General features: G+C 33.1%; 2 protein-coding genes across 3 annotated transcripts in view; both read right to left on the reverse strand.

The window, feature by feature from the left end:
- LOC123005023 (out at first protein) overlaps positions 1-20,499 on the reverse strand; it is a 75,739-nt gene extending 55,240 nt beyond the window's left edge. The window contains exons 1-2 of the mRNA XM_044398610.1: positions 20,329-20,499; positions 1,073-1,186 (exon numbers count right to left, since the gene is read on the reverse strand). Of these exons, the coding sequence (XP_044254545.1) occupies positions 1,073-1,186; positions 20,329-20,436 (222 nt within the window). The 5' untranslated portion in view covers positions 20,437-20,499. The remainder of the gene's footprint in view (positions 1-1,072; positions 1,187-20,328) is intronic.
- A 1,126-nt stretch (positions 20,500-21,625) lies between these two features.
- On the reverse strand, positions 21,626-23,373 carry LOC123005358 (glycerate kinase). Of its 2 annotated transcripts, none has more exons than XM_044399067.1 (2): positions 22,303-23,373; positions 21,626-22,245 (listed from the first exon to the last, which is right to left on the reverse strand). In XM_044399067.1, exons 1-2 carry the CDS (start codon positions 23,346-23,348, stop codon positions 21,864-21,866), a joined length of 1,428 nt encoding a protein of 475 aa, XP_044255002.1. In that variant the 5' UTR covers positions 23,349-23,373; the 3' UTR covers positions 21,626-21,863. The 2 variants fall into 2 exon arrangements, with proteins under 2 accessions (XP_044255002.1, XP_044255001.1); XM_044399066.1 differs by having other exon boundaries at positions 21,626-22,257.
- Positions 23,374-23,872: the final 499 nt, after the last annotated feature.

Genomic DNA, 23,872 nt, shown 5'->3' on the forward strand with positions numbered 1-23,872 from the left:
AAACCATGGTATTAACATAATGAAAATGTACTTGATCATTGCAACAATTCATAAACGCCGTAAGTGGCACGGATCAAGGGGGTTTCGCCCCTAAAAGATATAAACGTAAAAAGGGTACAGTTAATCTTCGCTTATCCTTGGGAAGCTCTGATAAAATTTTGTCCGTCTATTTAAGAATCACCCTGTATAATAGTAAAAAGTTTTCTTTACTTGGCAAAAACAACGTCTGGTGTATGTTTTGTAAGATTAATTGGTAATTTATGTACTCACAATGTATTATTATGGAAACAGGTTTTTAATCTGAAAAACAATCAAGTTTCAGTGTGAGGCGTATAACCACTTAGGGTTTTTGAAATTTACATGTTACGAGCATTTATGAATATTATAGTGACGCTTTGTGCATTCACGCTAACTCGCAATAATTATAACAAAAAGACGCACTGGTGAAAAGTTTTTATCAGGAATCGATAAACGAGCCGCCGCAATTAACATGTCGCCTTCATCAAGATCTAAAATGTCGCTATTTRGCTGCATTTGTGAATTTTTTGTTCTAAAATTTGAAAAAATGCAACTCACATCATTTCTAGACATTTTTAAATCCTAAATTAATACACATGTCGAAATTCGCTTCGGAAGCAATAAATATTCGCTATTGACACTGTAATCCTTCCAATGTCATGTTTTTGTCAACAAACGGCGCAACGCATTATTAAGTTARAAGTATTGGTTGATCAAATACAAAGTCTCGAAATAAACATGTAGGTGGGTATTAGGAATGGAAAGTGCAAAATCACCAATCGATTCCTTTTGTAAAAAAGAAATAATTCGAATCAAACCCCAAGACGAAAAAGTCTCTCCGGAGAGAACTTGAGTTCTTCTATTGAAAAAAAAAAAGAAAAAATGTTTTTGTGTTTGGAATATATACGATTTTAACGTTGCAAATGGTCCGCAAATGTTTGACGTAAATAAATGAAAAGTACGGTACAAGTTAACAAAAAGAATAATCCGCTTGAGTATTTCTCAAAGGACACGATATATCATAATCGGGTGAGATAAAGTTTAGTGTACTTACATTTCTAAAGTCTATAACTTGAGTAATTAAGGTCCCATCTGACCTTTGAAATTCTAAGCTGACTGTATCGTCGGTGACATTAGCGAAGATATTTTCTTGTACGACGTCACCACCCTGAAAAAGAAAAACATTAATTGCAAATAGAACACTACAAGTTGTGTCAAACTATCGATTAAGCAATATATAACGAGAAATCCCTTGCGAGAGTTAAAAACTTTGAAAAGTTTTTAGAGGCGCCAATTACCCCTAACACTTGTTTGATAGTGTTTCATTTTATCAAATAACAACTTCCTAAGTAGACTTTTATATTGCTTTAGCACATTATCTGCCCTGAGAGCTTACAACTACTGCAGTTCAACTTAGTAGACAAATTCGCCTCTAGTTTTAAATTTTTCTAGCGTCAATAGCCACTTAATCACAAAAGGGTTCAGTTTTCTATAATTTCCTACTTCGTTGGCATTCATCAGTCTCCCCCAAATACTATTATCAGTTTTCGGCGCCTGAAGCGGCAATAAATTTCCGCGAATTCGTCCCACGTCCGACCAAAATAAAAGAATCAGATAATTTGCAACAAATTGTAATGAACGCGGGCGAAATGTGCACACAGGGAAGAGAGGAAACGAGAACAAACTGTTCTAAATTACAGCCGGTCGACACGAGACCGCAAAATAATAGTTCAGTAACTAACAATTCGGTTTGTGCCAAAACTGTTGAGGGGACATCCGTCAGATACAAGAAATCAATAGCGATTGAAATTTAAAACAATTAACATCAACGCTTCGACAGCAAACACGAGTGTTGTAGGTTCGAGAATTTATTAATTCATTTTATTCCTGACTGTGCTRCGAACATCCAGAACTCTTTCTGTCATTTGACGCCATAATTGAACAAAGATGCCGACAAGATATAAATTCCTCTTTTAAATTTGATTAAACCGTAATTCAATTGGATTTATTTAAGCGCCGTGAACAAGACGAGAATTCTTGATTGGTTACAAATTCGAGCCGAAAAGACAAAAAGCTGCGTTATTGCATCAAACACAAATTAAAGGCCCGTCTTGGACTATGCCGACGGTAATTGTTTCATAATTTGTCGAACGTGCGATGGCTTTCGTCCGGCGCATCCACCAATTTAGTGTCTATAATGTTAAAATGCATTATCCAAAAGCACAATTGCGTGTATAGTGATAATAATGTACAAATTAAACACAAAATACAAATTATCTTTCATTCCTAGAAGGTAGATTTTAATCCCAGATAGTACAAATAGTAAATCCATTATATTACAATTAAGCAAATAGCTACAAACAATTTGTAAAATAGCGGAGATGTGTCTTATAGATCCCCACCACATTAACAAATAGAACCTACTTTATTTGCTCACGATATGCAATGTTGTAATAAAAGAAAACAAACATGAGTTAAATCGATTCAAAATATCTGAGACAGAATGTAATCTAGTTATTTCAGTTCAAAGATCGTGCAATGATATGACCAAAACGAGTTRACTGATTGTTAAAACCGCTGGTGATTGAAAATTTCAAAGAGGAACGATTCAAAGACTCATTGGTGGATGAGCGGATTCGGAAACAATCTGATTATTTCAGTTCATTTCTTTATGGAAACAGGTGAAAAGTTCCCCAGAATAATTTTACGCAATGATGTGTTTGCTTTGAGATCGGATTTAAATATTTTAGTGGATGCTTTTTCGCTGACGAAGTTCACACCTTCACAAGCGTGACCTCATTCAAGCACCGTGAAGCTTCTTTGCGCTAGTATCAAGCTTATATTTTCATAGATTCTGAGCAAATACCGAAATGTGCTTATCCACGTCGTGCTTCATATTTGCATTGCATTACCAGAGTGAATAATGCAAAACCAATTTTTTTTGAATTAAAACGCTATCACTAACTCCTCTTTCATCAAACATCTCAATTTTTTGCCCAAGCTGTCTGTGTTGTAATTTTTRGASATATKTTTCTCTTTACGCTCCACTTCCATCATCGCACAGAATGCGGAAATTAAACACGTTCTGACAGGAGATATTTTAAATATTTTTGGAACCGTTTCGATGCTTCCATCAGTCAGTCAGCTTTGTTTCTTATGGCTTATGTCGTCGCCACAAATCGATTTTGAATTGGGGTTGTTATTCGTTGTCGCTTGTGTCTTCGTCGCACGTTGCCTGTTTCTTGATAAAGACTCTCTAGTTTGCGTACAATGGCTTCAAAGACGTCGTGCCAAACCCAAACATTTCGTCTCGTGATAAGTGGCTTTGRGCCATCGGGGCAAGTAAATTAATCTCATTCGATTAATTGAGGATGATGAAAAACACCCGACCGATGGAGGAAAAAATAGTTGAGTAAATTGAATTATTCACCACTGGAAGCGGATGTTCCAAAGCGGTAAAAAAGAGAAAAACAGGATGTTTATTACAATTGAATGAAATATTTTTTTTTATTTGKTTTAAGTATATTGTTTCAAGTAAATTATTCAAAAATACGCAGTGAAAAAATTTGGAAACAACAGTTCAAACAAAATCAATATCCTAGCAACTTGTTATAGGTAAAATAACATCAAACAAAAATAAAAGCCGCAATTTCTGCAAACTTTCTCAAGCGGTATGAAACCTGTTCATCTCATTAAAATYTGGATACTGTGCTGTGTAGGAAATTTTTTTTCCAGTTTTTTACAAAATAAAATAATTTCAAGAAACGTAAACCTACGTACTTTTTATATAAATAATAAAAGCAAATAATGAAGACAAACAAGTCTTTTATCAGTTATTTCCTTTCATTATTTATTAATGCAATATGTAATATTTTTAAGTATAAGTAAAATCCCATCACCGAAATTTATCATAAAAAGCATATAATAGAAATTCTGATAAAAGATTCTTATAATTAAAAAATATATGACAACGAAAAAAAAAATAATAAAAAAATTCATTACAATATCGTCTTTTCTTCTAAGTAATTTAGAAGCTTAATAGATTGCTACAATAATTAACTTTTTTCTATAGCAGATGTTAAAGTGTGCTTTTACCTATTCAATTCAAGAGATAAAGTAACATTTTAACCGCAAGGGTAGATAAAGTAATTCTTTAATAGCAAGGGTAAATAACAGTATATTATTTAACGAGCATATAAATGAAGTTTAAAAAACGAATCGTACACGTGTTTTTTAATCACCTGAGTGAATAATAGCCATTGTATGCAAGTAGAATACTATACTTCATCAACGACTATGAAATATTTTCAATTTTTGGTATTGACAAAGCTGACCTTTTAATTTTTTTAATAAAAATGTCAAATTGCGTTCAATCAGTAGGGCGAAGCCGGAGAGCTATAAAGAACCAAAAAAATAGAAGTAARAGCAATTCTCTTCGGGAGTGTAGGTATATACTATTTTATGCACGACTTGAGTTAAAAAAACAAGATTTTGACAGTAATTGTTTAAGAAAATTTAAAAATTAGCTTAAAYCTAGCATTCTTTACACCATAGCCAATACAATAAAASTGTTTGTTGACGATGAGCCAATCAATGAATGGCAATGACTCAGTAACGAAAGCAAATATTTGCTCCTGTCGTTATGCTCATTTCTCTCCATAGGGAGAGAATCTTGARTTCTGAGATGTTGAGATGTAAACCTGATAACAGATTAATTACTATAATATTTTTTATTTAGTTTTAATTGTACACCTTTTATAAATTTTATTTTGACGTGTTCTATAATTAATTGGTCTATAGTATGAATAAAGTATATATTTCAACTTTCCATAGTGCAAAAAGTAATTTATTCAAACCTTACACGATAAGTAAAATCGGGGTCAATTCACAGTGGCCATTTAATTTATTGCAAAGTTGGCAGCCCCTACCCCCTAGCCCGCCAGCTCTAGTGTCTGAGTTGTGTCTATGTTGGTAGCTGAAYTAACTAAATTGTGTTTACTATTGTGACATGCGCAATAGGTTTTATATGTGAAGTATTCTAACCCGACTTTTTCAGAATTGTCATTTTTGATACATACCTCCCCACAAAAACAAATGGATGTTTAAAGTCGGATTTACACAACTCTGTTTTGACAAATTTACACAGGGAAATGGACACGATGAATTGACCGCGACTTTACTTAATKCTTTTTCCATTTTTTTTTATAATTAAATATACAAATGCTACAAAATAATAAAATATTATACACGACAATAAAATTTAATTATCTCAACCGTATTATTAGCGTAATTAGCTCCGCTATTCAGTAAATTCCACAAAAATCAATAAAGATTCAAACCGTGGTGGCATGAATGATTCAAGAATGGGCAGTACATGCAAATTTGTATTTTAATTGGCACTTTCTATCTCCAGTGATTTTAATAGTTGTACAGAAATTTTAAGAGTTGATAGAAAATGKGAAAATAATTCAATTTGTCTTATCCTCTAAAATCTAGAGAGTTTGAGTAGCCAAATAATTTTAAATTTAGCAAACAATCTTAAACTTCAGCAACAAAAATTATAAACAAATATGATCTCTAAGGTTAGTTCTTCAAAATCTGTTAGATTGTTATAAAAAAATGAATTAAAATCTCTACACAACTTAAAATCACCATGTATTTGAAAAACCACTGCTCATAAAGACTAAAGTTTTTTGCTAGAACCTCTTTCCCTTGCCAACAAAGACATATATTTATTAGGGTAGTGGTAAGCTTTTTCGTAAGACCTTTTTCGTTGAGTATCTTATTTGGCGTCGTTATAGCAATTTTTCGAGTAAAGCCCTCTAGTCGCTGGTTTTTGTTCGAGTAGTTCACCTAATACGCAAAACTAATTAACGTAATACCTCACGACTGTCTTTTTAGCCGAACCACAATTCCACATTATTGTACAAAGGTGGCAGAAACATGCCAGTCCGTCTACAACTAAACAACTCAATTAAATTCCAGCCGGCTTAGCCTTTTGATATGTATGTATGTTAATAATTTCATGGCGCTTAAGTTTGTTTTGGGTCCAAACCATTATCGCAATTCGTTGGTTCGCATTAATTTCGTTTCATTACGCAGATATCTGACCCATCTGCACCGCAATTTTCTAGTCTGTTGTGCCGAGCGAAGCGAAGAGATCACTTAGGATTGATTCAGGACAACCAATGTTGAAAATAATGGGTTTTTCAGGCGACACAGGTGTCACTGTTGATTTACATATTTCAGACCCTATATCGAATTAAACAGCGAAAATCTGTTTAGCGTCAAAAATAAAAAAGAGGAAAATCGATACGGGGGCGTTTTATGCGAGCCAAGCGATATTTTGCGACGATTTCGAGTTATAAATCGAGGTTAAATCGGCATTAAAAATTCTTCATGCGGCAAGCGCTTAACCCTTTTATCCTGTACCATGTGTAGAAACTTTAAAATTAATTACAGTATCGAGTTTTAGTTTTTATTAGATTACCCCGGCGCAGAGCGCCATCACTTGCATTTTCCAATAATGTACCAGAACAAGTCCGGATGGTAAAAAAAAGCCAAGTTTATTTGAATCACCAGATTTTCGCGTTAATTTGTTATGCAAATATGTTTTTTTCCAGTCTCGCGTCGACGTAATTAACTTTTTCCTTGGTTTAATAACGCATTTACACGTTATCAGCCCTTGTACATCCTCTCGCTTCTTTTCATATTATGCAAATGTTTCCCCGGTATTTGTCTTGGTTCAACACGCGGTTTTTYTATTAAACTTTGAGCGAAACTAAAATTAGGAAAGTTCCGCCCTATCCAATTCTCCTCAATTCCAATTGTTTTTGAAGAATTTATTATCAAAGACAAGTGTTTGCCGGATTTTTCCGTGTGAAACTTCAAAAGTTTCATTGTGCATTCCGTAAAAAGCTCGAAAGCTTTTAATTTTCCTTTCTATTTCCAGATATTTATCACCATAAATCCGGTTAAGTAAATACGAGCTGTTTTGCTCTGTATTTCTGCGTGCTTACACGAAGTTTGTAATAACCRTCTCAAAATTTAGTGCGCTGAAAATAAACGATATAATTGTACATCTAAACACGTTCTCTAAATTATTAACTTTTACAGTTGGAAAGTTTTGACGGGAGAGGGTATCAACTTCAAACCTTAATGTATTAAAGATTAGCTAAGTTCATCACGTCTGTCTCTTAGAGGGCAAAATACAACTAACGTGCCATGATTACGTAAAACTAAACTGAAATAATTAGTAACAGAATTCAATTACATAAACTTTTTTTAATAGCTCAACACCATCTAAAGATAATGTTTCCCAAAAAACCTTAAATCAAGATTAATCAGTTGCGTTGTTTGCACAAACTCAGTCCAGGTTTCGTCAGTCCGAAACGTTAATGTTTTTGAGTTTGCAACTTATTGAAGGCTTGTCTAAGCCTAAAATAATGTTTATCTTCTAGATCTGTGTATCCCAAGCCACCGACTTTGAATAAACACATTAGCATACAGTTTCTCTCGCCATATTTGTTTATATGGCCTACCGTTGCGGCATATTGAGTTTTGCGCCGACCTTATCGAATAATTTAATTAGAACACAACATCGGTTGTTGCGTAGTTTGCGTCATTGAAGCCAGTGGAAATATTTGAGTCTCAAGAGAGGTCTTTTACTGTCATAGATAGTGGCAATTTTCTTTCAGTTATGCCAAAGTGAGAGTGAAAAGAAAATCCACCGTGTTTAAAGATCCGATTCAATGTAGCAGAGTACATAGACAAGTCCAAATTAAGGCTGTTGAAGCTCTGACAGTTTACGCACACATTCAGGCGTCCCTTGACAACTCGAGGCCGGCTTCGCACCTTCCAAGTGTTTGCACACTAATCGCCTAGGGCTTGGTTCGAGAACACTTTTTATTCTTCTCTAATTATGTAAAGTAAGGGTTGTGATAAAATCTTTGCTTCGTCTGATTAAAGATGCTTTCCCTTGAATCTTCTCGAAATAAAAGAGCGGGAATGGCTCTCGGGTGAGGACTGAATTTTGTGCGTGTTTTCAGAAGGAAAATTTTATTTGATTAGTAAGGATTTTCCAGTGAGTATAACAAGACAAACASAGGTTCAATGATAGGGCACGTTTTATAATGGCCACGTTAGCATTTCTTATTAATTCTGTTTTTTTTTTAATGTTGAGATCAAGTGTGACGGTAGGTAGTAGTGCTCCAAGGAATGTTTCATAAGATAATAGTTTCGAGACGCCTTCRATATTTTCATATATCTAATATTAAAGAATGATAAAGGTTTCATTTCGATATATACATTTCAGATTGCATCAATGGATAAAAATAACAGCTTTACTAAATCATTTTTATGCTATTTTTTAAAAAGCCTCAATGCACGTTTTTCATCATTTTGTACATAATGTGACTGTAAATTTTAGATAACACAATATTGGTTTCAGCTTGATCAATATGAAATTAATGTTTTTGCCAGAACTAATTTCTGGAAATAATAATAGGTAGGTATTAAAATATAGAAGAGCCGAATGCACATAATGAACATATTTATACAAAGCTAAAATTAAAAACAAAATAAAAATAGCTGTAATTTTACATCATAACGAAAAAGTTTTCGGTACAACGACTTAGCTACGTATTGTTCTTTTCATATAAAAGTTATAAAAGTAGTTGGTGCTATACCCATCAAAGTCGTAAACAGTAATTTAATGAAACTCTAATGATACACTAAATTTGTATTTAATGTAAGAAAAGTGAACAAAACAACAGGTAAGTGGCTAATTATTAAATATTATTATCAAAATAGAAAAAAAGTCTAGGTAATGTAGAAAATTCATAGCCTAAACACCTTTTCAAATTAAATGCTTTCGTCATTCTGAAGCTCGCAATTGTTTACCTACATTAAAACTCCAATTTTAATTTGAGACAGTGCATTCTTGTTGCATGCACCTAGCTCAGTGTGAATTTTATTTTCTCCCATAAAATGCGTCCTTCACTGTGCTGTTTAAATTACCTCAATAATACTTGCTTTGCACAAACTCTACATTATTTCATTTCCACTTTACAAGAACGCAATTAAAATTCGTTATCAGTATTCTGCAAATTAGTTTATCAATTATTATCAATTATTTTTCTTTATATTACATGTTTAATCAAATATAGTTAATATTGACATTAACAAGGCGAAGAAGAGAGCTTGTTACAGCAATAAGTCACATGGTGAGAGCTTTGTTGCTCATGGCGGCCCATTGATCTAACACAATGGCCACCAATCTCGATCAGACCGCCGCCGACGTATCCTATATATCACCTAGTGGAAGGATAGTCAAGATTCTGGTGTAAAACCGCAGTACCATTTCGTTCTTTTCATTCTGTCACGATCTTTTAGAAAATAAATGAGGTTTAAGTCTTTTCATTTGCCGTTGTCAACGATTTACTTTTCACCAATTTACTTTAATCAAAAACTTGATAAATTCTACATCCGATGCAAGTTTAAATATTTGAAAGCGACACTTCTTATCGGCTTAAAGTCGCAAGATATAAAAGTACTTTTGCGCGTTCTAAAACTTAAAGAGTTTTAACATCCTTTGTTATAACTTGTAATAATCACAAATATCTGCTAGATTTAGGCAAACTTTGAAGATTTTCCTTTGGGAAATTAAAATAAACACTTTCCAGTTCCTTCGCTAATTACCTATTCAGGTTCAATATAGGTACTCGTACTTCAGCGAAAGCTTTTGAAACTTGAAAAAATATTGTTAGAGTCATTCGGTAAAGTTTCTCGACGGGTTTTACGCTGAGGCTTATTATTTTCACAGTTCTCAGAGTTGGGTCGTAAAAAATACATGATTCGATTTTAATTTAATAACAAATAAACATTTTTTTTTAATTTTCCTCAATGAAATGTTTGCAACAAAAGTGAACCAGTGCTGTCATATTTTGAACAGCCGGTTCTATGGTGCAACAGATCACGTGTCTGACTACAGATCAACAAATTTCAAGATCGAATCCTAGCAGGATAATCAATTCTTTTTTCATTTTCTCAATTAAAGCCGGAAAAAGTAATTAATTACGTATCAAAAGTTCYTAAGTAGGTGGGTCGCTGCTTTAATGTAACACATGTCCTGCAAAGCCTCCGGTATCTTATCTAGTGTTTTTACGATTCCCGGTCATAAAACGCCATCCCTAGGTGGTCGTCCAGATGGCAAATAGCAGGCTTTAGACCACTTGAACACAGTCGGAATATTTATTAGGTCGCATGCACCCAAGTTAATATGTTATAGGAGTGTTCCCACTTAGATAATTGCAGTCTAATAACTCTAGCTTGCAAATGTTGAAATAAAGAAAAACCAATGTAAAACAGAAGTCAGAAACATCAATCAATAACTAGTTTAAAACTTATTTTTCTTTGTGCCCACGGCGACGAATAGTTTTATTTTTAGACCTCTCGCTCCGACGCCTTTACAATACCGTACCCAATGCCATCGCTCGGATTTAGATGTAAGAGATTTAGTCTGCAGACGACTTACTTTGATCCTTGAAATTTACTTTCTTTGATCCCATTTGTTTCGGTAATGCGTTCTATAGACGGGATTGGAATTAAATGAAATTAACGAAAATGTAAATCGACATTTATAAGTAAATAACACTATCAGATACAGAACTAGCGCCTTAGAAACTACAAATTAATTTGTTGTTCAACATCATACACACTCGCAGAACTTGAGGCGGCTAAAATGATAACCCCAATTATTAACTTGTTAGTCTCGAGAGACATCGGTATAGGTAGTGTGTTTTACTCGAGGTCCTGAATCGAAATCAACACACGCTTTCTGATAAATTAATATTACCTTCCCATGCACTGAATCCATAAATTGGTCTGATTTATTTACAGGCTTGAGGAAGATTTCTAGATAAATATCTCTGCATTTAATATAACCCACGCTCTTTGCAGTTTATGTCACAATAAATAGAAATATAATAAAAAGAGCACTTTTCTAATTTAGTAATGTAAACATCTTTATCTCTAAGAACAAAAAACGACACGTTACCAGAAAAATCTAATTACACTAAGCCCAATTATCCAAATTACGATTATGCGAAACGTCGCATTATGCGGAAGAAATKGTATATTTTTGCTAAATTTCGTCGAAGATGYTATACAGGACAAAGGATGAATAAAACCATTAAATTTGTTGCGACGTTTCGATACCTTTATTGTATCTTCTTCAGGCGAAGAATTTTCGTTGGAGGAATGGCACAGTCAAAGAAGAACAGTTCTTAATTTAYTAAATATACTTCAAGGATAAGTAATACAAAATAGAGAATAGTATATTTTATTATTAAGAGTCAAAAACAATAATTTATGTGGCAAAGCTGAACGTAGTGCGGCAAAGAATTCAGCTGAGCCATATAAATTCACTTTTACTCCAAATAACATATACTATTTTATCCGCAAACYTGAGTAAAGAGTAACACTATAATTAGTAAGTAAATGAACTGAATAATCAGAACGCTTTGCAATAAAATCATAACAACGCTTATAAACAAACATCACGCACCAGCATCGGAATTCGTGTTGAGATTTTCGAAAGTGTTTATTAATTTAACTAATGCATGACTAGTGTAGTTAGTAGTGCAAAATGTCGAATGTTAATAGTCTACAATATACCTCTCCACAAATTGCTGAAGCAGCGAAAAGGACAACATTAACAAATATTATTCTAAAAGTAAAAACGCTTATTAAACGTAAAAATAGAATTTTTACTTGTGACATTTAGTCACATTTTTTAAGATTGCAGATAAAATAAATTTTGACAACGCCGACTTCATATTAACCGGAAAGAATTTTAACTCTGAATTACCTGAAATTCAATTTAAACTGATAAAAACTGGGAACTTCTTTTCTTCAGCACATCAATACTTTGTTTAATTTTACTTCAATTTTGTAAAATACCATTTCCTACAATAAGGAYACGTTTTGGACAAGGCATTTCATTTTGTATAATTGATTTTTAAATAAAAACTCTGAACTAACCGGAATAGATCCGGTCCACAATATTCCGGATAATCGAGACTGTATTTTACCCATAAATTAAACATAAGTCATCAATAAAATGATATTCTAATCCAAACCGATCAATGCTATTCCAACAAAAGTCGAATTGTTATGTACTTTAGAAGCAYAACGCATTACAAAGCTATCGCATTAAAATTCTAAACTAATCGTAGTTAACATTTACGTAGATTACAAATCAGTTATAAARAACTATCATGAATAGAAATTTATACACTTCAATAATAAATTGCTACAAMTTCCATTACATTTTTATATTAATTATTTATGCACCATAAAAGCGAAAGATGACATCTACAAAAAAACACGTATTTCTCATTTTGTGAAATTTCTTAGCGACCTCTTCTGGCACATTTTCTATTTCGTCTTGCTGCATCTGACCTATTGATCTAATACCAATCGGGACGTAGATAGAATTTCCGAGAGGAAGTTGTTTCCTTGCATTACGTATAACTTATTTAGAACAATTCCTCATCCCGTCTAACGAGACTGACTGCGTTCTCTAATAATAACGTGCAAATAWACCAGCCTGTAATTAATATTTTGCAAAACTGTGGTGGTTGCAAACTTCCATTTATTGCCGTCGATCTCTTTGAGTAATGATCTCAATTAGCTCTTTGACTTCGCCACCTKCACATACATTTTTTAWCGCATCTATACGAGATTTAGATGGAGTTTACACCGCAAGTCTCTTAAAAAATTCCTCAGAGGACTGTACCTAAAGGACTGTTTTTCTCAATAATGCCGGTCCTGTCGTAACTTGAAATTTATGGATTAGTGGGTTGACGTTGTTTTTACGACCGTGTCCTGTGTATAATATCGTATGTTCGAGATTAATGCGAGTTAATTTCCTGGCGATATTTCGGACGAAATCGTTCGGATAAATCCGTCGTGTTTGGAACCGACAGCGGGCGCCTTATAAATTGCGGCTTCTAGTCTAGACGACGTTGGATATTGAAGCGCCCTCGTGGCGTCACGACGCCTTTTTCTTCCGCGGACGTTCCTAACATTATATCTGACCTTGTTAGCTTTCGGTCTTTTACTCTAGCCCGTTCAAATTTAATTTCGTACTTTATTGGATTTTCTTGCTTTGGTAAGATGGTTTTATAATTTCGTAATCCTGTTACAGCTTCAAAGGTTTACAACTTGTTTACACAACGTTTTACGACGGGCTTTCACAAAATAGGTTTATGTGTAGATGACAAAAAAGTCAACAATCGAAACACGCCGCGAGTYAAACAATACAAATGAACTGTTCCTAATGTGGTTTAAATCCTCGCCGTCTCATTTGAAATGTCGTAAATTTTGATGAGAGTCTTCAGGGTACAGGACCAAGGGTTCAAATATCAATTAAAACGACAAAAGATTGTGCAGCTTATCAGGCGAGAAACGAAGACAAAGCTTCAAGAGATTCACGATGTAATTAAAACTTTCCTATAAACTTATTAACGTTCCCAATTTACAATCATCAAATATTTAACAACAATTAGGATCTTGTTCTACAACTATTACAAAATAAATAAAAAATCTACAGGAAAATGCATGAAAAAGCCKTTGCTATCAAGCCGCTATAAATATTAATGGGCTCTATTAAGATTTCATCTAACCACCTGCAGCGCTTTCAAGCTAGGCTAGAACACTGCACACATCCTTTGAAATTAATTTCGCCAAGTTTTAGAATTTGAGTCTCACACCGCTCCATAATTCAATCCGATAAAGACAAAGTCAATTATTAACCGCACTTTAGCTCCACTTCTGTAAATTTTATATCCCCAGAAAATAATTAAGACACAACACCTGGTGATAAATCATCAAGAATTAAGTTACTATTACATTATGTGCAATAAGCAATTACGGAATTAAATTTTCATCACTCAAATAGGTCATCTAGAAAATTCTCTGTCGGAAATACAAGTTTAAAAAAATCCTTTTAATAATCAATCTTTTTGTTTTATTTTTAATAAGCTATCGATCAGTGCAAAATATTTACCATCCCATATTTGTATTATCGATCGAAATTCCTGGAAGCTGGGCCGGGTCTGTGCTACAATTACAGCGTGAACAACAAAATTCCGTAATTTGACATAAGAATAAATTCCGCGGCGCCCTTTCATATTAATATTGCGTTGTACGCCGTGTAATAATTAATTCTCGAAAAGCTTAATTCGCGTTTCCAGAGGCAAATATGATTAAACCTCCGACAACGGTAGAAATATCATTTTACAAGCGAGTAATCGTTATATTTTACAATATCAAAATAAAATTGGCCTCTCGACGCCCTGTAAGTGAGATTTATGATCCAGAGACAGAGGCCAAATTTTCGAGAGGTTGCGAATCCAATTTGTTACAATTTTGATAAATTCGCGACCGTTGAATGCAGCATTCATAAAAAACGGTTTTTGTATTTCGCTGCAGAAACATTGGCGGAGGCGCCGGGTAATAATTCAAATCAATTGCAAAAATCGGTAAGAACTTAAAACCGAAGAGGGTAGAAAAAAACTAATTGCCATAATAAACCGCTTCGAAAGGATAATAATAAGAACATCTTCAAGGGTTGTGGCTATTAGGCATTCAGGATGTAGGTACCTATTTGAACATGGAATCCTCGCCGCAATTGTCTTAGGGACTTTATGATAGCGTGGAGCTGTACACGAGACGCTGGACAATAAAAACCAGCCWTCTCCTGTAGTAAATCCAACAATGGCCTCACTATATTCCCATATCTATATTTTTCTCCGAAATAAAACATTCCCGGGCTTATTAAAATTTTTATTATCCGGCTTAAAGCAACAATGTGAAACAGATTTTTTTAATTAGTGTCGTCCGTGTATAAGAAAAAATTTTCYTAATCAGTGTCTGAAAAAGTTTTCATCCATAATTAAGAGTAATGTCAAAGAAACTCCATAAAACATTCCTATTATTTTATTATTATTAGCAAATGTATAAAAAAAWGGTTCCAAACCCACGTCAAATGTGACAGCGTTTTGGAAATTATAGAACAAATACTTCACAATCGCATGACAGAAGGTCAATAATGAACTTTCCCTAACTTAAAACAAAGCTAGGTGACCATCCTAGAATTGAATAAAAACTATTTCATTACTTTCGTGTCCAGACTTTCATTTATGATTTCACTGCATGTATAAATTTATTTGCAACATCACAAAAACTTTGTGAGTTTGAATTTTTTCAGCAGCTCGTTGCTTGCGTTTCAATTATTTAATTCTTATTCTCACTGTAATTTACATAAACTTTACCCAGCAGACAAATTTTGGCGAGCAATTCTTCATTTAGAATTCTATTAAAAATGCCGTAGATCATCCTAAAGCTCTATTTTGTTTCAAGCTTTCGTATATATTCATTTAACCTACACAAAGTTAAAGCGATTAAAAGTTCCTCTTTTCGATTTAATTATGATGCAGTCAGTCAACACTCAGGTGGGGAAAGATAAGCGGAAATTAATATTTAACGCTTTATCACAGTAGAAATATCGGAGAAAAGTATACTTTTCTCACTCGGCCCATCCATATTTCAAAAGTTCGTTATCGAGTGCTTTTCATTGTTTTTCATCTCCTTCCTTTGACATCTTTGAAACCATTTTTCGATAATGCCACATATTTTATTTTTGATAAAACATCACGGTGTCGTATAAATCGTGCAGTTTCCAAAGAAAATACAAATAACTTTCTTGTTCATATCGTGCTTCCATCTCTTTTATCATCCGACTGAATGTAAAATAAGTTCCGTTAGTTATGTTCCATTCCATTTTTGAAACCCTGCTTCTATTTAATAAAAGAAAAAAGTCACTACTAACCGTATTTCGTAATCCGTATCCACATGAATAAAGTAGTGAAGCCTTGTTTTAAGAGAATTTTATTTCCTCATGAAAACAGATAGGAATTGTATTTATAGACTCATAACAAACTCCCCAGTGCTATCCGGAACCCTTCTAAGGCGTTTTTAGGACTCCGTGCGTTCGAAACCTATCGCTTGATCTCCTTATAGTGCCACCACAATATCAATTTAAATAATCAAATAGAAATAATAAAATAAAATTAAAAAACTTCATTTTAATAATTAAACCGTTTTTCTTTTCTCATAAAAATGATTGCTTATGCTTTAATTCTAAATCTTAACAAGTTCTTAAAACAAAACTCTGACAACTATCTATCACCACATTAAGATTCAAATAAATTTAGATTTCAAAAACAATCATTAATGTTGTGTTAAATTATTCAGAAATTAAATTCCAGTAATCTCCTGGATTTGGTTAATAAACAATGTTAAATTCAATATTTAGTTATCTAACAAACAACCACTACATATTGCCTTATTTAAATTGCTCATGCATAATAGATTAATACTAAACTGAACACAATTTTGGAATTAATATTTAATTAAAAACAACAAAATTTATTTAAACAATGCCTACTCGCCACGCGTATACACGTTGTACATGGCAACATTCATAATCTGTTTTTTTTTAAATTATTATCTTGAAAGTTACTCAGATCAAATATACCTAAATAAATTTGTATAGTCGCTTTGTCAAGCTTTTGAGTAAATCTTCAATGAGGAAATGGCAGTCACGTCAACAAACATAAAGAGTTTGCAATTTTTTGACCTCGACATGTAGTCGAGGATGCTCCTTTTTAACATTTGAAAGCATCAAAAGCACAAAGTAAAGATGTAAATAGAAAACACATGTATATAGTAGCAGGTATATGTATACAATTATTGATAACCATAATTATCACACATTTCATTAGCTGAATAGATTAGCTATACAGAGTGAGTCATATATAATAAAGACCCTAATCGATTCAGTCTCACAGATAATTTAGCTTTTGTTGCATTTGCATTTAAATTATTGATTTTAAATCAAGGTAATTGTTGATATGTCATGCATTAAACATGACAGTGTCATCAATTCCACTTTTTTTCCGCTTGAATTCGAAATATACTCAAACGACAAAAAAAAAACTAACATGATCTTGATGTATGAAGAATGCCACAAAAATGCTGTGGCTAAATCTGTACCGTCAAAAGTACACAGTAGGACGCAAAGTTATAAAAACTGCCAAAGCTATCGCAGATATCAATGTTTATAACTTTGAAAAATTTCAAACAGTACATCAATAACGCATAGTGGCACCTGAGAATGTATTTTGGGTTGCGTCTGAAAATCAGTCAGGGTCTTTTTTTATACAGGGTGTTTCACACAACTTTGCGAAGCTTGCACCTAATGTACACACCCAAATATACAAGAGTCTCAAAACACTAGATACAAAAAATACACATTTATTAATCAGTTATGTAATTTTTGGAAACCCATGACAGTAGTTGTCAAACTAATCACTCTTTCATTAATAGCCATAAACTGCAATATTTCAAAATTCGTAATCGAGTTCGTATCGGAATATGTAAAGTTTTTTTTTTTAATGGAAATGCCAAACAGTCTTAACGTTGGCACCACTAGTAGTAATTTCATGGTAATTTTAATAAAGGAAGTTGGCAGTTCCAGWTTTTTGAATTACTTTAAAAACAATGTCATTAAACGTCAACACAAAAAATCGTCTAAGAAAATTTAGAGACAAAACACCAAAAAAGGAACAAATTCAGTAGCGCTAACAGTTTTTAGAAATTTTGGAAACGAATAGTTCACAAGCAGGAAGTTAGAAAAAGGGCCKGTTAAAATGTAGACGCAATTTGTAGTGCAGGTTAGCTAAAATACTCAATTTTAGCAAAAAATTGACAAGAATACAAAATAAACATGATTGAGAAAAAACCTTGGAAAGAAAGCAATTAAATTAGTGTCTTGTGCATCGTTTTTGATGAACGAGTTGAAAAAGTAACAATTTTGAAACTAAAGCTGAAGAATTTATAAAGTGCATCAACTTTGAGCTCATTTGAATAAATTACACAAAATTTACTGCCAATCATCATAATACCTACTTGTATCTTTTGCTAAATAACTTTTTTCTGTATGTACATCCTTTTTCTCCAAAGCTTTTTGTAGCAAGAACCTCATTTTTGCCGACAACATTGTACTTACTTACTGCGGTGTGTTTCTATCAAAATTATTAGGACTGAATTCTGTCTTTAGACCTTAGATAATGATGCCTGTCATCAGGTATTCAATTATAGCGCTTTCAAAGAGCAAATAGGCACACAAGATTCATAAAAGTCAAAATTTTGATAACATCTCAATTTAGAAACATAACCATAATTTTTTAACGAAATTTCTAGAAACAAAAACAAAGACCAAACAAAATTTGTGGCAATGGAGAAATTTTCACCAAAATTTTGACTTGGTAATTTCCATTTAAAAAAAAGAACAGACTTTATTATTGATTGCATCTTTGCTTTTTCTTAATTTTGTTCAGCATGTAAAATCATATCGTGTGATACATTGTTGTGATCAGGAACAAAAAGACTTTTCAAAAATACAGAAATCAAATATAGCGTCCATAAGAAAATCCAAAGTTGAGTGTTGTAACTCTGACATTAAGAGCGCCTTGGAAAATACGATGACAGATTTAGATTCCTTGCAAAAAAGTGCCTTAAGAACGTACTAGTTAAAAACGTCTTTTAGTTTTCGCTTAAAAAAATAAGAACAAAAATTACAAATTTCCGTTTTTTCCAATAATTGAAAAACTAAAAATGACACAATAAATTTTCTTTCAGATAATTGTTTAGCATAAAAATGCGCAACTTTGTCCTGATTTAACCGACCTCATATCTCTTATAATAACTGAGATTCCCATGGTGGAACTTGAAAAACGGACACCCTGTATATATGCGCATATTTTCAGTAATTTTACTGCATAAAAATTCGAACTCTAATGATAACAAAACGTGTTGTTTGTTACAAATTAGATAACACGTTTTGTTATCATTTTTAACAAACTTCTTGATTTTTGAAATTGTAGACCTTTTGTCCCTTTCTCCTGTAAAGCACCGCAAACATTATTTTTCTAATATTTTTGAGTAATAAATATTAAAAAATTAGATGTTTACGTCAAAGAAATCAAATTATTTCAAAGTGGTTTCAGATAAAGCACAAAATTTAATGCTTAAGACTTTTTGCATACATTTTTTTTAATATTCTAACATTTAAAGGTCAACAATAAACTTTATACAGTGTGATTCAAAAGAATCGGACCAACTCTCGAATGGTGACAGAACAGCAATAGGTCAACAATAAACTTTATACAGTGTGATTCAATAGAAGCGGACCAACTCTCGAATGGTGATGGAAGACTTTCAGCTAAGCGTAAAAATGAATGCAATTTTTTTTCAACCTTTTGYGAGAAAAAACGGAACTGACAATTTCCATATTATCATGTAGGCACCTTAGCTCTTTCGTTTCCGATGTTGTCGGATTTAATGTATTATTGTATTTGCTAGTTTGTTAAATGTTTTGTACACCATAACACACAAATTGGTGATTTTTTTTCAAAAGGTAWTCGTTTAATGTTGTAAGATCTGCCGTTTCCGCTAACTAAATTCAAGAATACATGATCTGAACAAACAAAAACTTAATCCAAAATCTAACCCTTGAAGAGCTACATATCGTGGAAAAAAGACTCAAGCAATTTTTTGTGATGGAAACTTTTGACTCACTTTATCACCACCCAAGAAATGGCCCAAGACTTTTAAATCACTTTGTATTGCCTGAAATGAATTTCAAATTTTATCAAATTTTGGAGAAACACTAGGAGAAATAAGATCAACATAATTTTCTTTAATAATAATGCGAAATTCCAATTTTAATATTTTAAAACAGCATTTTGCTGTGTTTGTAAACAATCAATCAAAAAATTAGGAACAATTTGGGCAATTAATGTTCAGCTGTATTCATATTTTTTATCGCCCCTGTATATTATTTTAAGTATAATAAACCCCCTCCCCCTAAACTGTAAATCTGGCTGCGCTACTAGTTGGCCATGAACAGCAAATTAAAATTTTCATCATCAAATTTTTATATTAAATTTCTTTAATTTCATCGGAATTTATAAACCTTTTAAAAATGTATGTAAAAAAAATAATTATTATTTTTCCACATAAAAGATAACTCGAATTTTTTGAAAAATAATAATAAATTACCGAAAACATATCAACTTTTATCGAGCCAACCTCTAATTCACCCTTTTTCGCAAAAGCCCAACATGTAAACATAGTGACGAAATCGCGATTAAGGTTAAAACATGCTCTCTGAAAACTAACCTGGTTTCTGACGTTGATAACCAGCTGCGTGTCACTAAAATCGACAACGAGACTCAAAAGTACGACCAGGATGTTGAAAAAACACCGCCAATTCTTCATTTTGGTCATTTTCGGTCGTATTTTTTCACAATTTTGACAGTTCTACAATAACACCAACCATCACGTCAATTGTCAAACGTGCAATGCGGTGCGATAGGCAACACGCGTTTCATTTAAGAAGCACATTTTGCCTTGCGCAGAATCCATACCATGAAGATATCGATTCGTGTCGCTTCGTTGCGATTCGGTTACCAACTTTAACAGAATTTGTCGGGGAAAAACAAACATTAGGTATTTAACATTTAGAGCAATCACAGAGTTGACATGTGAAAATTTTTAGTTAGAAAAAGACAGAAATAAGTAATGAATCGATCCAAACTCATTTTTAACAACAAAAAGCGATGAAACAACGCGTGGTTTTTATAGTTATTATTATTGAATTATGAGAAACAAAATGGACACATTAACAAATGTGAATTATAATTAGATTTTAAAGTAGAACTTGACACTTTTAGCGTATTAAATACCTACTACATTTGTTTGGTAAATCTGAAATATGCTTTTCTTTGAAAAATTTTTGATGCTGCATTTCCTTTCCACATTTTGATGATTTTAAATTCAGGATTAGAGCAGATTTATTCAGGGAAATGTTTTTATCTAATTTACAACTGTCATTTACAGAAGGTTCCTTTGGTAATTAATGCAAAAGTAACAGCAAAAAGAAGAAYAAAACTGTTTTGGGTGCAGAAAGGGTTCAGAGTTAAATGACTAGAAACTCATTTCAAATTTGCGCGTTATTAAAGTATTAAAATTAAATTAACAGTTGAATAGGTTTTGTTTTGCAAGCTGAGGCGAGCAGTTTCAGTAAACTTATTAAAAAATMAAATAAAATAAATGGCTGTAAAAAGCTTAGTTTTTCAATTAAGAATTTCAAGAGGACGGAAAAAATGAAATTCCACAACCAACTTTTAATTTAATTAATTAAGCAAAAAAAAAAACAATATTAAAAATTAATATGCATTAATAGATATTCTGAATTTTTAACTGCAAATCTCAAAATAACTTTGCAAACTTTTTTATGTCTAACATATTATGCTTTAATAAATAATCGGATTAAAGTTGCATTCCTTGAATTACACCCTTGAGCTCTACACTTTTCTGGTTCTCTCAYTATTATTAATTCATACCTACTGTGAACGCTGCTACATAGTTTTTTATTTATAGTTCTTGTTGGAGACTGACACTAATATTTTATTCATCTTTTAACATAAAAATATTTAAGAAAATCTCATAATAAATTAACGAAAAAATCATTTCAAGTTTTAGTTAAAAAAAATAAGGAAAAAATAAGAAATAAATTGTTAGGAGCAARGARAGATCAATATTCAGAGCGCCCAATTTTTATTGAAACCACCAAGTCGAAGAGATATTAAAAATAAGTTTTAGGATTTGAACTGTTCAAGCATTCATCCAGATCGCTCGCTTCCTTTTAACATTCACTTTTGCTTCGGTTTTATGAGCATTACGTGTATGTCCATAACGTTGGTGCCCGTGTGTCCAATTTTGATAAGATGTTCTCCTCGCATGTATTTGGAATAAAACGTGTAAGAATCGTTATTGTTTAAATAATCTTCTGGTTTAATGTTCTCCTTGAGACTATTATTAACTAAATCCGAAGTTCCAATTGCTCCAGCAGCGTCAGTTGGGCCGTCTATTCCATCTGTTCCCGCACTGAGAAATGAAATATCCGCCGATTTTATGTTAAGCTTATTAAGTCGAACCGAAAGCTCTAAAGCTAATTGTTGGTTGCGTCCTCCTTTTCCACTGCCATTGACCACAACAGTCGGCTCACCGGCGGCTATTACACAAACCTCTTTGCTAAAATCAAAGCTAATTAGTGTATCAATGGCGGTGGAATCGATCTGCAGCTCGTACGACTGTAGGAAATCTTTCACTGTTTGTTTACTCGATGAATTGCAAATGGTGCGTGCCAAATCGGCATAAATTTGACTTATCATCCCCACATTGCCTGTAACCGAGGTTGATATTATTGTTGATTGAAAACCGAAAGAAGCTGCGTGTTGGCGTGCCGCTTCCGCCGCGATTTGATTGTTTCCTATTATGAAGTTGTCGACGTGCTCGTATTTTCCATCTCTAATTGGCGGAAAACAACCGCGATTTTCTCTTTTCTGGACTAGAACACCTTGCATCGCGCCTGAAAGGCCCTCGTAACAATTGTATTTGTTGATGATTGCGATGGCGGCATCGCCATTATCACAATTGGGTGTAGTCGGACCGCTGGCGATAAAATCCAAAGGGTCTCCAACAACGTCAGATAGAATCAACGAGATAACTCGGGAAGGAAAAGCCAACTCGGCCAATCCTCCGCCTTTTAGCACAGATATTTGCTTGCGGACACAATTAAGTTCTAAAATATCCGCTCCCCGAGTCGATAATTCCTTAATCAAATTCTGCTTCTCCTTCAATSTAATTGGGGGTTTGGGTAATGGTAGCAAAGCGGACCCACCACCAGACATCAGCACTAACACCAACTCGTCCTGTCCTAAACTTTCCACAAGAGCTTTAATCTCTAAAGCTCCACACAAAGCTTCCTCATCAGGAATATTATTCGGGGCTCCTTCGATAAATTTAATCTTGGAATGGATTTCAAAATTTTTAAATATTCCCTTTGGTACTGTCACTACTCCCATCTTTAGGTTGTCCTTCAGAATTTTCTCAAGTTCTAAAGCCATGCCTAACACAGCTTTGCCGAATCCTACCAAATAGCAAGGTTTGTGTAACGGATAAGTTCGACCACAAACCGTTAGATGGCCCGAGTTGACACTCACTTGTTTCGTGATAAGGTTTTGAGGTTGTACTGAATCCACTGATTTCAAGAATATTTCTTTAAGCACTTGCACTGACATTTTTCTCTTATGTAACTGACTATTTGTAATTGAAAACTTCACTAAATTAAGCATGGCAACACAAACCAGTGACCTTTAAAGCTAGATAAGATACAATTAAATTCTAATAATACTTTTAGAGCCATCTTTTGGTGATAAGAACACTTACAATAAACTTGTATAGAACACTAACCACATTAGTCGCAATAATTACAGTGACTATATTAAAATTAATATGACTATATTAAAATTAATACAATCACTGTAGTCGCAATTCTCTATAAAAATATTTTTTTATGCGATTGAGCTTTATTTAATTGTTTACCACGTCTATTTCCAAGACAGTAAGTTGTATTTACTCGTTGCTAATTTGCTAATCCAAACTGGTCGGTAGGTAAGTATTTTGTTCATCGTTGCTAACGACAAACTCGTCTGTATCTAAGTCTACCTACTCAAAGTCGTCGCCAAAGTATTTTGACGTTCTAGAACGGTTTTAAGTAAATTTGTTACATAATTTTTAACAAAATTAATAAACATCAATCGCGCAAAAAATGTCATAAGTATCACGCACGTTAATGATTAATGATCTCAGACAAACA

This window comes from Tribolium madens, unplaced genomic scaffold (assembly GCF_015345945.1).
Source record: "Tribolium madens isolate multiple individuals breed KSU strain unplaced genomic scaffold, Tmad_KSU_1.1 Scaffold_20;HRSCAF=117;Tcas5.2_LG4, whole genome shotgun sequence".
NCBI classification, from domain to species: domain Eukaryota; kingdom Metazoa; phylum Arthropoda; class Insecta; order Coleoptera; family Tenebrionidae; genus Tribolium; species Tribolium madens.